Source organism: Castor canadensis, chromosome 3, assembly GCF_047511655.1.
Source record: "Castor canadensis chromosome 3, mCasCan1.hap1v2, whole genome shotgun sequence".
NCBI lineage: Eukaryota > Metazoa > Chordata > Mammalia > Rodentia > Castoridae > Castor > Castor canadensis.
The window spans coordinates 136,956,706-136,968,881 of NC_133388.1; the positions used below are offsets into that span (position 1 = coordinate 136,956,706).

The following is a 12,176-nucleotide window of genomic DNA, read 5'->3' on the forward strand; positions in this document are numbered from 1 at the left end:
TTTGCAAGACAAGACTCAAAGCACCACTGATGCTTCCAGTGGGATTTGATAGCAGATTCAAGGGTACACAAAACACTAAGCAGAGTACACACTAAGATTCTTTTAAGCCTCTATTAGAAATGTCTTTGATGAAAGCAATTTTTTACAGGAAATTTTTCTATGATAGGAGAAAATGAGAAAATGACCTGTATAAAAGAGATTTTTATGTTAATGGCACTGATCTCTTTGCTTTAGTAATAATCCTAACACCATTCATCCACTTATCTAACAAATATAAAAACTATTTGCATGATTTACTAGAAGAGCTGGGAATACAGGAGTAAACAAAACCACTGTCTTCATGAAGCTTACATCTAGTAAGGGAGACAAATGTCAAACAAATAAAGTCATCTCTCAGCATCTGTGGGGAATTGGTTCTAGGACACCCCTCAAATACCAAAATCTGTAGGCATTCAAGTACCTTATATAAAATGCAGTATATCTATAGGTTTAAACAAATCCTTCTGTATACTTTAAATCATTTACAAATTATTTATAATATATAATACAATGTAAATAATGTGTATGTGGTTGTTAAATTTTTTAAAGTATAATGACAAGAAAAAATATTGGCAAATGCAGTTCTTTCCAAATATTTTCAACTATAGTTGGTTGAATCTATTGAAGGATACACTGTCCACAGATATGAAATGACAACTGTAATTTCATATTCAACTATAACTGCAAATGTCATGAGACTATGACAGCATATACTAGATCCAGAGTCAAGTAAGCCAAGTACAGGGAGGGGAAGAAAGATCCAGGTAGCTGGCAAAGGCCTCAAAGTTGGAATGGCCTTGCCTAACCTAAGAACTAAACTAGTCCAGTTATATTGAAGCATTTGCATTATTTCTCTAGCACACATCAAGCCTGAGATTTACAAAGACATTCAGGTTAAGAGATCAAGCTGATTAAATGCAACAGGAGTCTGGAGCTCAGAAAAGAGGCCTAGGCAGATATAAAAACTTAGATGTTGCTGGCTTGGAGAAGGTATTCAATGAACAGGAACCAGAGATTACTTAGGCAAAGTGACTGAGACTGTGCATGAAGGGGAGAGAAAGGATTATTTTTCTCAAATCACAAAAAACAAATTTAATTACTTTTCTTTTGACTTGCAAACAAAAGAAATAAGACGAAGTATTCTGTGATATTATAGCTACAATACAATGTTGTTCGTTCAAAAAAGGTAAAATTAAATGTACACAGTTCTTGGAGAAATCCCAAGACCTAAGAAAAATACTTCTTTCAGTGAGTCTATTATATGCTGTAGTCTATTTAACAGAGTACTTCCTTCTAGCCTTTTTCAATGCCCTAGGAAAAAGCACCTTTTTTTAACACACTAATACTATTTACAAGATCTGTCACTAGAAATGTTTTCAGTCTGCAGAACTGCCAGCTACTGATGCTACAATAAGCATCCTCAACATCCTGAAAGGGATGTGAAGAACAGACAACCTTTTGCTCCATACACTCAGAAGTTATCAACTTTCAGGACTGTAACATTTTCCTTAACCCCTGTCCAGACTCCAGTGATGATTTCATAGCATGCAATTGCTCTATAAAGCAGTGGTCAGGTTATGGTTCCAGAAGAACTGAATTAAAATATTTCACAACTTATGGCCAAAGCACCACATAAAGCACCATGTACATATGACATGCCTTCACAAAAACTCACCTGATTTATTTGAAGCATGTTAAGACAATATTGATCAAACTGCTGTATTCCTCAGGGCTCCAAAAACTGGAAAATGAAAATGAAGAAATAAAGTTCAACTTGAGTGGTAACCTCAATGACGAGCTAATATTTTACACACATACCCTTGATCAAAATCAAATATAAAATGGAGTTAATCTAGATCAGCACAGACCTTTTTATGATCAAAATGCTCTACACTTTACTGTCCAATTCAATAGCCACTAGCCATAGGTGGCTACAGAGCACCTGAAACGTGGCTAGTGCAACCAACTAAGTAAATAATTAAATTTCCTGAATGTTAATTTAAATCTAAGTAAACACTTAACTTTGCTTGTTTATTAATTTAAGTAAACATGTGACTAGTGGCTACCATACCAACTGTACAAATCTAGATTGTTGAATAAAGTACCCTCTGGTTCTAGAGTTCTAAAACAATCCCAGCAAAAGGGAAGGTATTAACAACTCAAAGTTTCAGATCAATATTTAATGCACACTCCCCTTGCTCCAGTCAGGTTTTAAGCAGCTTTATTCCCATCCTCTGTATACTTTATAAGTTAATCCTAAAGAAGATGAAACACACACTAGTAGTCGCTTATGTACTGCAAAAAAGAATACATACACAGTGCAATCACTTAGCTGAATATTTTCATTTTCTGTTTTTTTCTGTTATCAATATAAAAATAGTATGCACATAAGTTTTTCTTTAAATAAGTTACACTCATTACACATCCCACTGCTGAATTTAGGTTTACTGCCTTCTAGACCTTACCCCCTTCCCTTTGTTGCAGATCTTTTCCATATTTAATTTAGAAACAGATGACAAAGAAAGGAAACCCCAAATTTATACACAAATAAATCATGAGAAAGGTTCACATAAAACATAAATTGTGTAAGGTGCCTCCCCCAAAAAATTATCAACCAAGCCACAACACAGCAAAAGGGCTAAAGCCCATTATGTGTGTAGAAATGTTATGCTACAAAATTTTAATACTGAACTTCTCAGAAGCAAAGTACACATACACACAAGCAGAATCACACCCATGAATGTGGCTACCATTTTCTCAAGAGGACAAACTGGAGTCAATTCAAAATGACTTTGAAAACTTTTCATATTTCTTACAACAGTGTCTTCAACATCCGTATTAATTTTTCTGTTCTAATTTGTTTTCACATTTTCTAAGGGAACAGGATCCTGTAGAAAGAACACATGGCTTGGGTACTGGTGAATTTCAGTTTTATAACAAATTCTTTAGGCCATCACCTTCTGAACATCAGTTTGAATTATTTCGTGTATTTTTTTTTTTTTTTTGGTGTACTGGGGCTTGAACCCAGGGTCTACACCTTCAGCCACTCCACCAATCCTTTTTTGTGATGGGTTATTTTCAAGATAGGGTCTCCCAAACTATTTGCCCCAGGCTGGCTTCAAACCGTAATCCTCTGATCTCTGCCTCCTGAATAGCTAAAATTACAAGTGGGACCCACCAGCGCCAAACTATTTTGTGTATCTTTGAGTTTTGGGGGCATTTTTTTGGGGGGTGGTAAACCTTTGCAATTTTTTTTTTTTTTTGGTGGAACTGGGGTTTAAACTCAGGGCCTTGTGTTTGCTAGGCAGGCACTCTACCACTTGAGCCACTCCAGTAGCCCAAATCTTTCAAAAGTAAACTAAAATCCTTATAGTAGGCAGCCTCTAACAAACAGGATACCAGAAATAATGAGATACCACTTCCAAGATTAGGTTATAAAAAGTTTTAAGATGTCATCTTCTCTTAATCAATGGCTCATTAGCTCTGAGGGAAGCCAGATGCCATACTTTGAGCTTATCTTTGGAAAGGCATACAAGGCAAAGAACTGAAAGAAGCCTCCAGCTAACAGCCAACAAAAACAAGACCTTCAGTCCAACAGCCCCAAGGAGCTGAATCCCAACAACAGTCACATGAACAAGTGTAGAAATAGGTCTTCCACCAGTCAAGCTGTCACATGCAACTGCAACCCCAACTAAAAGCCTGAATGTAACCTCGTGAGTGACCTTAGGCCATAGGCACTAATTAGCACCCAGATTTCTAACCCACAGAAACTGTGAGATAAGGTGTGAAGGTGTGACTAAGGGGCAGAGTGCCTAACAAGCACAAGGCCTTGAGTTCAATCTCCAGTACCACCACAAAGAGAAAAAAAGAAAAGACAAACTGTGTAGTAATAAATTTTTGTTTGTTGTTCTAAGTCTTTAAGTCCTGAGGTCAATAAATAACGTAATCGGCAGCTCAACTCAAATTCAAAGCTCCTATGGTAAAATTTATTTTACTTCGCCTAAAATAAATTTCATTCACCATAAACAAATGAGTAACATTAGAAATTAAATGTGATAAGTTATAAAACTTAAACATTGACATTTTAAATTCAAAAGTTGAGGTCATTAAAACCATAGCATTAGTCAAATGTTAAAATACACATTGTAATTAAAAATGTAAACTCAAGCAATTTTCTTTTTTAAATTGAAAACAACTCATTTGTAAAGTAAACTATAAATAAACCACTAAAAGCATCTTGGTGAGTTAAGTATCCTTTACTTGCTACAATTTAGCATTATTCATTAGGTACTCACCAACTCTGAGAACTATTAAAAACATTAAAAATACTTATCTACAGATCAGTATGTATTCCTTCAATATTAAGAGTTCAGTAACACAGGTGACTGACTGATTTCAAGGTAAGCACAGTAAGATATTGCAGTACGTGTTTTTTGTTTTAAAGTTCTAATCTTCTGATATGCAAAGGTACTTTATGAAGCACCAAGAAATTAGAACACTTAGTCACTTAAAATTGTACAATGTGAAATATTCTCTTTCCTTCAAAATTATAAAGAACTGTATAAATGAAAACTTATGAAACTAGTATGTCTAAAAGCATCACTGTGTGAGGTAACTGGACAGCACTCTAATAAAAAAAATCTCTTTCATCAAACGAGTTGTTTGATTTACATCAACATAAAATCATAACTGAAAACCATACCATGGGCAATTCAGAATGCCCACAGTGGCACATGTCTTTAAGATTTCACTTGTTCTTTAAAGACATGCCCAGTCTACAGTTCTATATTTTAAACAATTTGATAAAATATCAAGACATATCAAGTAAATGCAGAGCAGTTATACATTATCTGTGATTTCATAAAATCTATCTCCCTCTCCTCTATCAAAAGAATTTCCAGCTGTAGTTCAATCCAATTACAACTAAGTCCTTTTAGAGAAACCTATTCACGTGTCTCAAAAATGCCCTACAGTGATATCCAGTCACATTAGGACATGCAGTTCCAGATTCCAAGCTACCAAAAGAAAACAGGCGGGGTAGCTGATGGTGACAACACTACAAACTGAGGAAGACTTGCTGCTCATGAACCACTGAAGTTCCAACCTGTATCTGCTAACATAACTTACCACTTTTATTGTGAATTACATGCCCACCTAATAAAAGCTGTAAAAGTAAAATCTATACAATCCTCAATAAATACTGCCCTATAAAATAACATCATTATTAAATTAATACCTATAAACTTTTTAATATCAGCACCCATCCCACAATTAGTAGGCAATTCTCACCTAAATGTCTTATTTGACAATACAAAAGGTAAAAGCATTTGCTATCCCCAATCTTAAGAGTACAAACTACACAAAACTGAGTATTGATTCAGAGCTTCTTACTCTAAAAAATTCATGGGGTCCTTTAAAAAGTTTTTTTCATGCTTTTAATTTTAATTTTTAAAGTACTTACTCCCAAAAAAACTGCTTCTAAGAAAGTAACAGTATCAGATTTTAATCTCTTTTAAAAGCCTACGAAAGGTTCTAAGTATGTATGCCAGTGAAAATTATGACATACTATCAGCCAAAATAAAAGGGAAAATAACTTTTCTTTTTTGGGGGGGGAAGGGAGGGTTGAGGTGGCGGCAGTACTGGGGCTTGAACTCAGGGCCTCACTCTAAAAGTGGTGAGTGCTCAAGCACTTGAGCCATTCCTCCAATCCCCGAGGGAAAGTAACATTTATCAGACACCAATTTTATATGCCAGGTGCAATATTTTGCTATTTTTACATTTGCTCATTTAATCCTCATCACCTTAAGATGTAGGTCTTATCCTTTGTTCTAGTGTTTAGGCTATTTGCCTACAATCAAGCTGCTAGAACTAAAGCCCAGTTCAGACAAGTTCAATGTCCTCTTCTCTTTAATACAGACTAAATTATAAAGGACCTGCCTTTTTAAAATTTTTACTGTACCAAGGCAAGGGCTTAAACTCTAGGACAACATAATGGCAAGGCAGGTATACTGAACTTTTGGAAGTTATTCAAAATCAGTAATACATGCATAAATAAAACTTACAATTATTATGGGTAGCACTCATCTAACATAGTCCCTAGGAAAGGCACAAATAGATCTATATGATTAATCAAACTGCATACCTCTATGCTGTCCAGTATTAACAGATAGTTCAATTCCACAATACCTAGATGTTTTTCCCTCTATACATATAAATAATGAGAGAAAGCACTCAGAGTACAAAAAGGAAGGTGTGGTGGTGCACACAGAGGCTAAGGAAGGAGGATCTCAAAAAAGTGATAAGAACAAGAGTTGAGCTGGGATACAGCTCAGTGGCAGAGTGCTTTTCCTAGCATGCCAAAGGTCCTGGGTTCTACCTCCAGCACCACAAAGAATAAGAGTAAAGAGAAGCTGGGCAGCAGTGGATCATGCCTATAATCCCAGCTACTCAGGAGGCAGAGATCAGAAGGTTCCTGATTCAAACCCAATTCAAAGCAAACAATTCGCAAGACCCTGCAGAGTCTGGAGAGTCTGCAGAGTCTGCAGAGTGGCTCAAGTGGTAGAAAGCCTGCCTAGCAATTGTGAGGCCTTGATTTCAAACCCTAATACCACCAAACAAAGATTAAAGACATTAGGTACAAAGAAAAAAGAAACAATATTTTGCCCCACATAAACAGGAAACCCTCTCAGCCTCACTTTATGTTTTTTTACATATTTGAAAGTTGCATTGCAGGGCAGGTAGGAAAGGGAGGGGGCGGGGGGAAGGGGGTAGAAATGACCCAAACATTGTATGCACAATGTTTATATGAATAAAAGAAAGAAAGTTACATTGCCATCTTAGATATTTTTTAATTCTTTGTTGAACAGCAGAACAAACCACTTTTTCCTACATCTTCATTCCAGGGAAGCTAAAATTGAAAACTCAACAGTTTTCCATACTCAAGTATTTTGGAGTTAAAATGCCTGTAACATACATCTCTTTACCCTTAAACAACCTAGGGAAAAAAGTATTTTTTATGTGAGGGTAAAAGGGTAAATGGGTAAAATAACAGGTGAATCTGAGTAAAGGTTACAAGGATGTTCTTTGTATTCTTATTCTTGTGACTTCTGAAACTTTTGAAATTATTTCCAAAGAACAAATTAAAAATTACATTTTTGAAATTAACAATACATTCTTTGTTTTCTACTTAAAAACAAAGTAGAAAACTCCTGAGAAGAAGCACAGGAGAAAATTCTTTGTGACACTGGGTTAGGATTAGAGAGCAACATTTTTACAAATACAAAACACGGGTTTTAAGGAAAAAAGCAGGAATGTGTGAGGAAGTACATACCACGTCCTAGGGCTCAGAAATAAATTTCATAGAGCACTGCCATGTAACGAAATGTGGCAATGTGACAAGAGCTGAAACCATAGAAGTGCACACACACAGACACACATCCACACACACTCCACTTAGTTTGGCATTACTGCTTTGAAAATGTAATACAGGACTGCTGCAAAATGCAGCAAATCCCCAATTCAAATGCTATTTGATATCTCTGGTTTGCAGTAAAATATAGACAAACTGAACAGTGAAAAACAAGCTATATTACAAAGCAATCAAGAAGCAAAGTCTTGGGGGGGGGTTGTTGTTGGTTTTTGTTTTTGGTGGGACTGAGGATGGAACTCTGGGCTTCATGCTTGCAGAAGTCTTGGTTTTGATGGTTTTATTAAGATTTTTCCAAGACAGCTCAACTTACAACAGTATATCTGAATCATCTTAAGAAAACAAGGATGGGAAAGAAATACCCTACTTAAGAAATGTTACAATACTTTCTCCTACCAGGTATCATCCTGCCTGGCCTTCACAATTTTGATTTCAAGTGTTCAGCGTGATTTCCCAAAAACAAGAATACATCAGAATCCAAGGATGCTCAACACAAGTTCAACAAAATTGTGAAACCAAACATTAAATAATAAAGGTTTGCAGTCAGTGAGACACATTTAAATGATCATCTCTACCCCTTCTGCAGAATCCACTTACTTTTTTAAATTCTTTGGTAAATTCCCGGTCTACCCTAACTGGATGGTCCCTCTCTACCCCAGTAGTTCTTAACCTTTCTTTTTTTTTGGGGGGGGGGGAGGGAAGAGGTGGGATGGGGGACAAACATCATGGCAAATATGAGTCCCTTCCAAAGACAATTATTCACAATGTAAAATGCAAAACTGTGCATAGTTCCAGGGACTTCCAAACCCCAAGGCCATTATCCCGCCCCTCCCTAACAACCCCGGCTCTGCGGAACAGTCCCCCTCAGCGTCGTCCACTGCTTGCCGGGGGAGGGACAGGAGTCCCTGTTTTCGCCCAGCGGATTCCGTAGCCGAGCTTTGTCTCCCGCCCAGCTGCCTGTGCCCCGGCAAGGTCACCAATGCCAACTACCCCTTTAAGCCGAGCGCCACAGCTGTAGTCCTAAGGGCCAACGCAGAAGTGGCCTGTCATAGGATGCATTTCGTGCCCTCGGCCCCACCTCCATTCCGGCGAGTTACGTCTTCGCCACTTGCCCATTATACAGAAATAGCCGCCGCCGCCGGCCCGGGCGCTCCCCGCCTCCCCTCCCTCTCCGACAGAGCCCGCTCCGGCCCGCGACCCCACCTTCCCGCGCCCCCCGCCGGGGGCCCCCCACCCCGGCACCCCCTCTGCGCCGGCCTCCCCGCTTCCTCCCGGCTCCTACCTTCAGGACACCTGTGTCGTCCCACCCCCCTGCACACACGCCCCCCCCAAATTCATCCCCACCGCCCTCCCCTCCCCCTAGCCCAGGAGCCCCGGGAGGGAGGGATGGATGGCGCGGGGGAGGGGAGGCCGCGAGCGGGGCCCGCTCTTCTCGGGGTTCGCCGCGCCGCGGACCTGCAAGGCTCCCCAGCGCCCTCTGCCTCCTCCGCCAGCGGGGCGGAAGTCGGAGCCTCCCGGGCTCCCGCAACCAGGGTATTTACCTTCTTGCCAGGGACACTTTGCAGACGGATCCGACATTGGCAAACACTACAGAGAACTGACCCCGCTCGGCCGCCGCCGCCGACGCCACCGCCGACGCCGGCTTCCACTCCTCGGCACACCGCCCCCGCCTTCGCCCGCCTCCCAGCGCTCCCGCCGCGCCCTCCCGGGCCCGCGCCGCGCGCCCCCGCCTGCGCAGCCGCGCCCGCGCCCCAGCACGCCAGACCCGCGCGCGCGCGCGCGTCTCCGCAGGCCCCGCCCCCGGCGCGCGACCGAGCGCCGCCATTGTTCACCGCGCTGCTCCCGCCCCCTGGCGGCTGTCCGCCACCTGGCGGCTGTCCGGCCCCGTGCTGCAGCGGAGCTGCGGTGCTGGTGCCCGCGGCCCAGAGCTCCGGGCCCGGGGCCCTCGGGAGCCCAGCGAGCGAGGGGTTGGGGGGGCGCGCCCCGCCGCGGCTTTCCGGTCCCCCGCGTGGCTGCGCGCCTTCTCGGCGGCCCCTTCCACACCTGCGCTCCGCAACTCTCCCCCACCCCGTGGGCCCCGGCTCTTTCCGCGCCCCGACCCCCTGCTCGTACCTCCCGGGCCCGCTGGCTGGCTACCCGCCTTTGCCGTGCAGGGGACGCGCGACCATCCCGCGCCGGCTCCCGCCGCGCCTGTGCGACGCCGGTTCGGCGGATCCCGCACCTTTCCAGACGCGGGGAGGGGGCGGGGGGAGGAGGCTGGTTCGCTGTCTCGTCTCGCCCGGAAAACACGCCTGGTCCCCAGTCACCTGCTCTCCGACATCCGCGGGGCGCCCCACCATTCGCCACCAAAAAATAAAAACATCTGGTGTGGTCACATGAAGAAGAAGCCCTTGCAATCCAAAATGAGGACCGTCTTAAAGCAGTGCCCTAGATTCTAGATTTTTTTTTTTAAACAAGGGTGCCAGGAAACTCACATTGCTTCTTCGTCCTGGTTTGGATGTGGGTTACTTACGTCCAGATAACCTCAACGCAGTGAAACTCAACACTTTATTTAGTAAATGGCACCAAAAATAATCGGATAATAAAAGAAGTCTAGAAATAGAACTCTCAGTGTGTTCTCACAAACTTACCCACGTGGGTTGTTACTCCCTGGGTTCCTTGCTGGTGTGGCTTATGTACCTGAGAAATGGCTACCAGGCCTGTGATTCCAGTCATCAACTAACCGAAAGTTCTCCTGTCTACAAATGGGGAAACAGTGTGGTGGGCTTGCTCTGCTATGCATTCGCTTATTCTTTTTTTATGGAAACCAAATTTAGCAATGTGTGTAAATGCAATAACACAGGTAAAGCCCCTTAAACGGAACCTGGCATATGGTGAGTCTCATGTGGTAGGTTCAGTGTTGGCTACTGCTCCATTTTCCTCCCAGAATTGTTTCCCATGGTCCTGTCCCTCCTTCTCACCTCTGCCATTTTCCTCAAACTTAACTTGTGGGGTACTCCCTAAATGGCACCACGCCTTGATTAATGACTTCTAGCACTTAGGCGACATCAAATCTCCCTTCTCTGATCCTTCCCTGTCCCCCAACTGCCTATCCTGCCTCCCCCATTGAAAAATCATCGTCCAAGCACTGACAAATCACCTCTCTGAGAGGCACTCCAGCTCCCCTGAGCAGGCCATGCTCTTCTGTGATGCACTCTTCTCTGATACCGTAGACATACTGCGCTCTTTGTTTTCTAGCTGTCTTCTCCTGGCAAACAGTGCGTTGTTGTGAGGCAGGTTCTTTGTCTCATTCTTCTCTGTAGTCCCAGCAAGTGGGTGGACTGTAAATGCTTCTGGAATAAATGGATGAGTTATGCTTCTGGAAATGACTCCGAAGTAATCAGAAATTTCATTCTCTTTGATCCAGGTCATTAAAGTTAATTGAAAACTTCCTATCTGCCATAACTTTTTCCAATAACTGATTTTAAACCCCAAATAGAATGAACTTTTTAAAAAGTGGTTATCAAAAAGGATATTATTTTTTAGCTTGAACACTCTCAACTCCTCAAGGTATAGAGGTATCAGTATATGAAATCACCTGGATGGCACGGTCATCTTAATAGCTATGTTAAAATATCTTTCATAGTTTTTGAAAACAATGGCTATGTAAAAAGCAGGGGGAATATTTGGCAGCTGATTTAAAACAAAGCAACTGATTTCTCAGTTCATCTTTAGGTACCATTACAGTCAAATATTCAACCATCAGAAAAAAAGAATCGTGCTTTCAAATTCACCATAATGAGGCTTGAGCATAGGACGGACATCACAATCTACAGTTTCTCTTCCACTATGTCTTCTCCTTCTATTATCCTTTTCGTGTGTGTGTGTGTGTGTGTGTGTGTGTGTGTGTGTGTGGCTTTGTTTTGTTTTCTTTTGGCAGTACTGGAGTTTGAACTCAGTGCCTCAAGCTTACCAGACAGGCGCTGTACTACTTGAATCACTCTGCAAACCCTGTTGTCCTTTTCTTCACATCAATTTTCCCTTGAAATTCTTCTAGCCTTCCTCACCATTTAAGTTACTCTCCTCTATATGCTTATATCCGAAAATATTTTTATCACTAAACACTGTGTGTTTCTTCCACTACACCTTAAAATCCTTGGAGGAGAGAATGATGACTTCCTCGTCTTTATTTCTCCAGGAGCTAATACAGTGCTCAATAAATACTTATAAAATGAATGAATTAGAGAATTTATGAACATTTACTGAACACCTACTGTGTGCCCAGGGATATGCAGCAACTAAAAAGATCCACCAAGTATTTATACTCATGGAACCTACAGAGGAATGAATGGATGCATGCATGAAATTAGCACTTCCATACACTTCAGCTCTATTAGAAAACCATTCTGGAAGTTCCCAGAGAATTTTTGTGTTCACTAGTGAATTAGTTGCTTGGAATTCAATATATTTTTCTATAGTAATGATGTCAAGATAATATTAGAACATCAGCCACCTAAAACACTATACTAAAAAACAGTAGAAATAAATTATGTTTCAAATGCAATCATTAAGAATAAGAAAACAGGCCAGACATGGTAGTGCGTGCCTATAATTCTAGCATTCAGGTGGATGAGGCAGCGAGGTCATAAGTTCGAGGCCAGCCTAAGCTACTTGAGTTCTGAGCTTACATAGTAAAACCCTGTCTCAAAAAAAATGCATTTAATGAATTGTG

General features: G+C 41.5%; 2 protein-coding genes across 9 annotated transcripts in view; both read right to left on the reverse strand.

The window, feature by feature from the left end:
- Positions 1 to 10,627, reverse strand: part of Stau2 (staufen double-stranded RNA binding protein 2) — a 316,438-nt gene extending 305,811 nt beyond the window's left edge. Inside the window, exons 1-2 of one of the 5 annotated variants that reach the window (XM_074068728.1) lie at positions 10,605 to 10,627; positions 1,715 to 1,780 (exon numbers count right to left, since the gene is read on the reverse strand). In XM_074068728.1, the coding sequence (XP_073924829.1) occupies positions 1,715 to 1,732 (18 nt within the window). In that variant the 5' untranslated portion in view covers positions 1,733 to 1,780; positions 10,605 to 10,627. Of the gene's footprint in view, positions 1 to 1,714; positions 1,781 to 9,006; positions 9,164 to 9,577; positions 9,712 to 10,604 lie in introns of those variants that run through there. The other 4 variants (XM_074068727.1, XM_074068726.1, XM_074068722.1 and 1 more) reach the window with 4 other exon arrangements.
- A 31-nt stretch (positions 10,628 to 10,658) lies between these two features.
- The window catches only part of Ube2w (ubiquitin conjugating enzyme E2 W), an 87,745-nt gene continuing 86,227 nt past the window's right edge, over positions 10,659 to 12,176 (reverse strand). For all 4 annotated transcript variants that reach the window (XM_074068732.1, XM_074068730.1, XM_074068731.1 and 1 more), the window contains one exon: positions 10,659 to 10,797. In XM_074068732.1, coding sequence (XP_073924833.1) covers positions 10,699 to 10,797 — 99 coding nt within the window. In that variant the 3' untranslated portion in view covers positions 10,659 to 10,698. The remainder of the gene's footprint in view (positions 10,798 to 12,176) is intronic.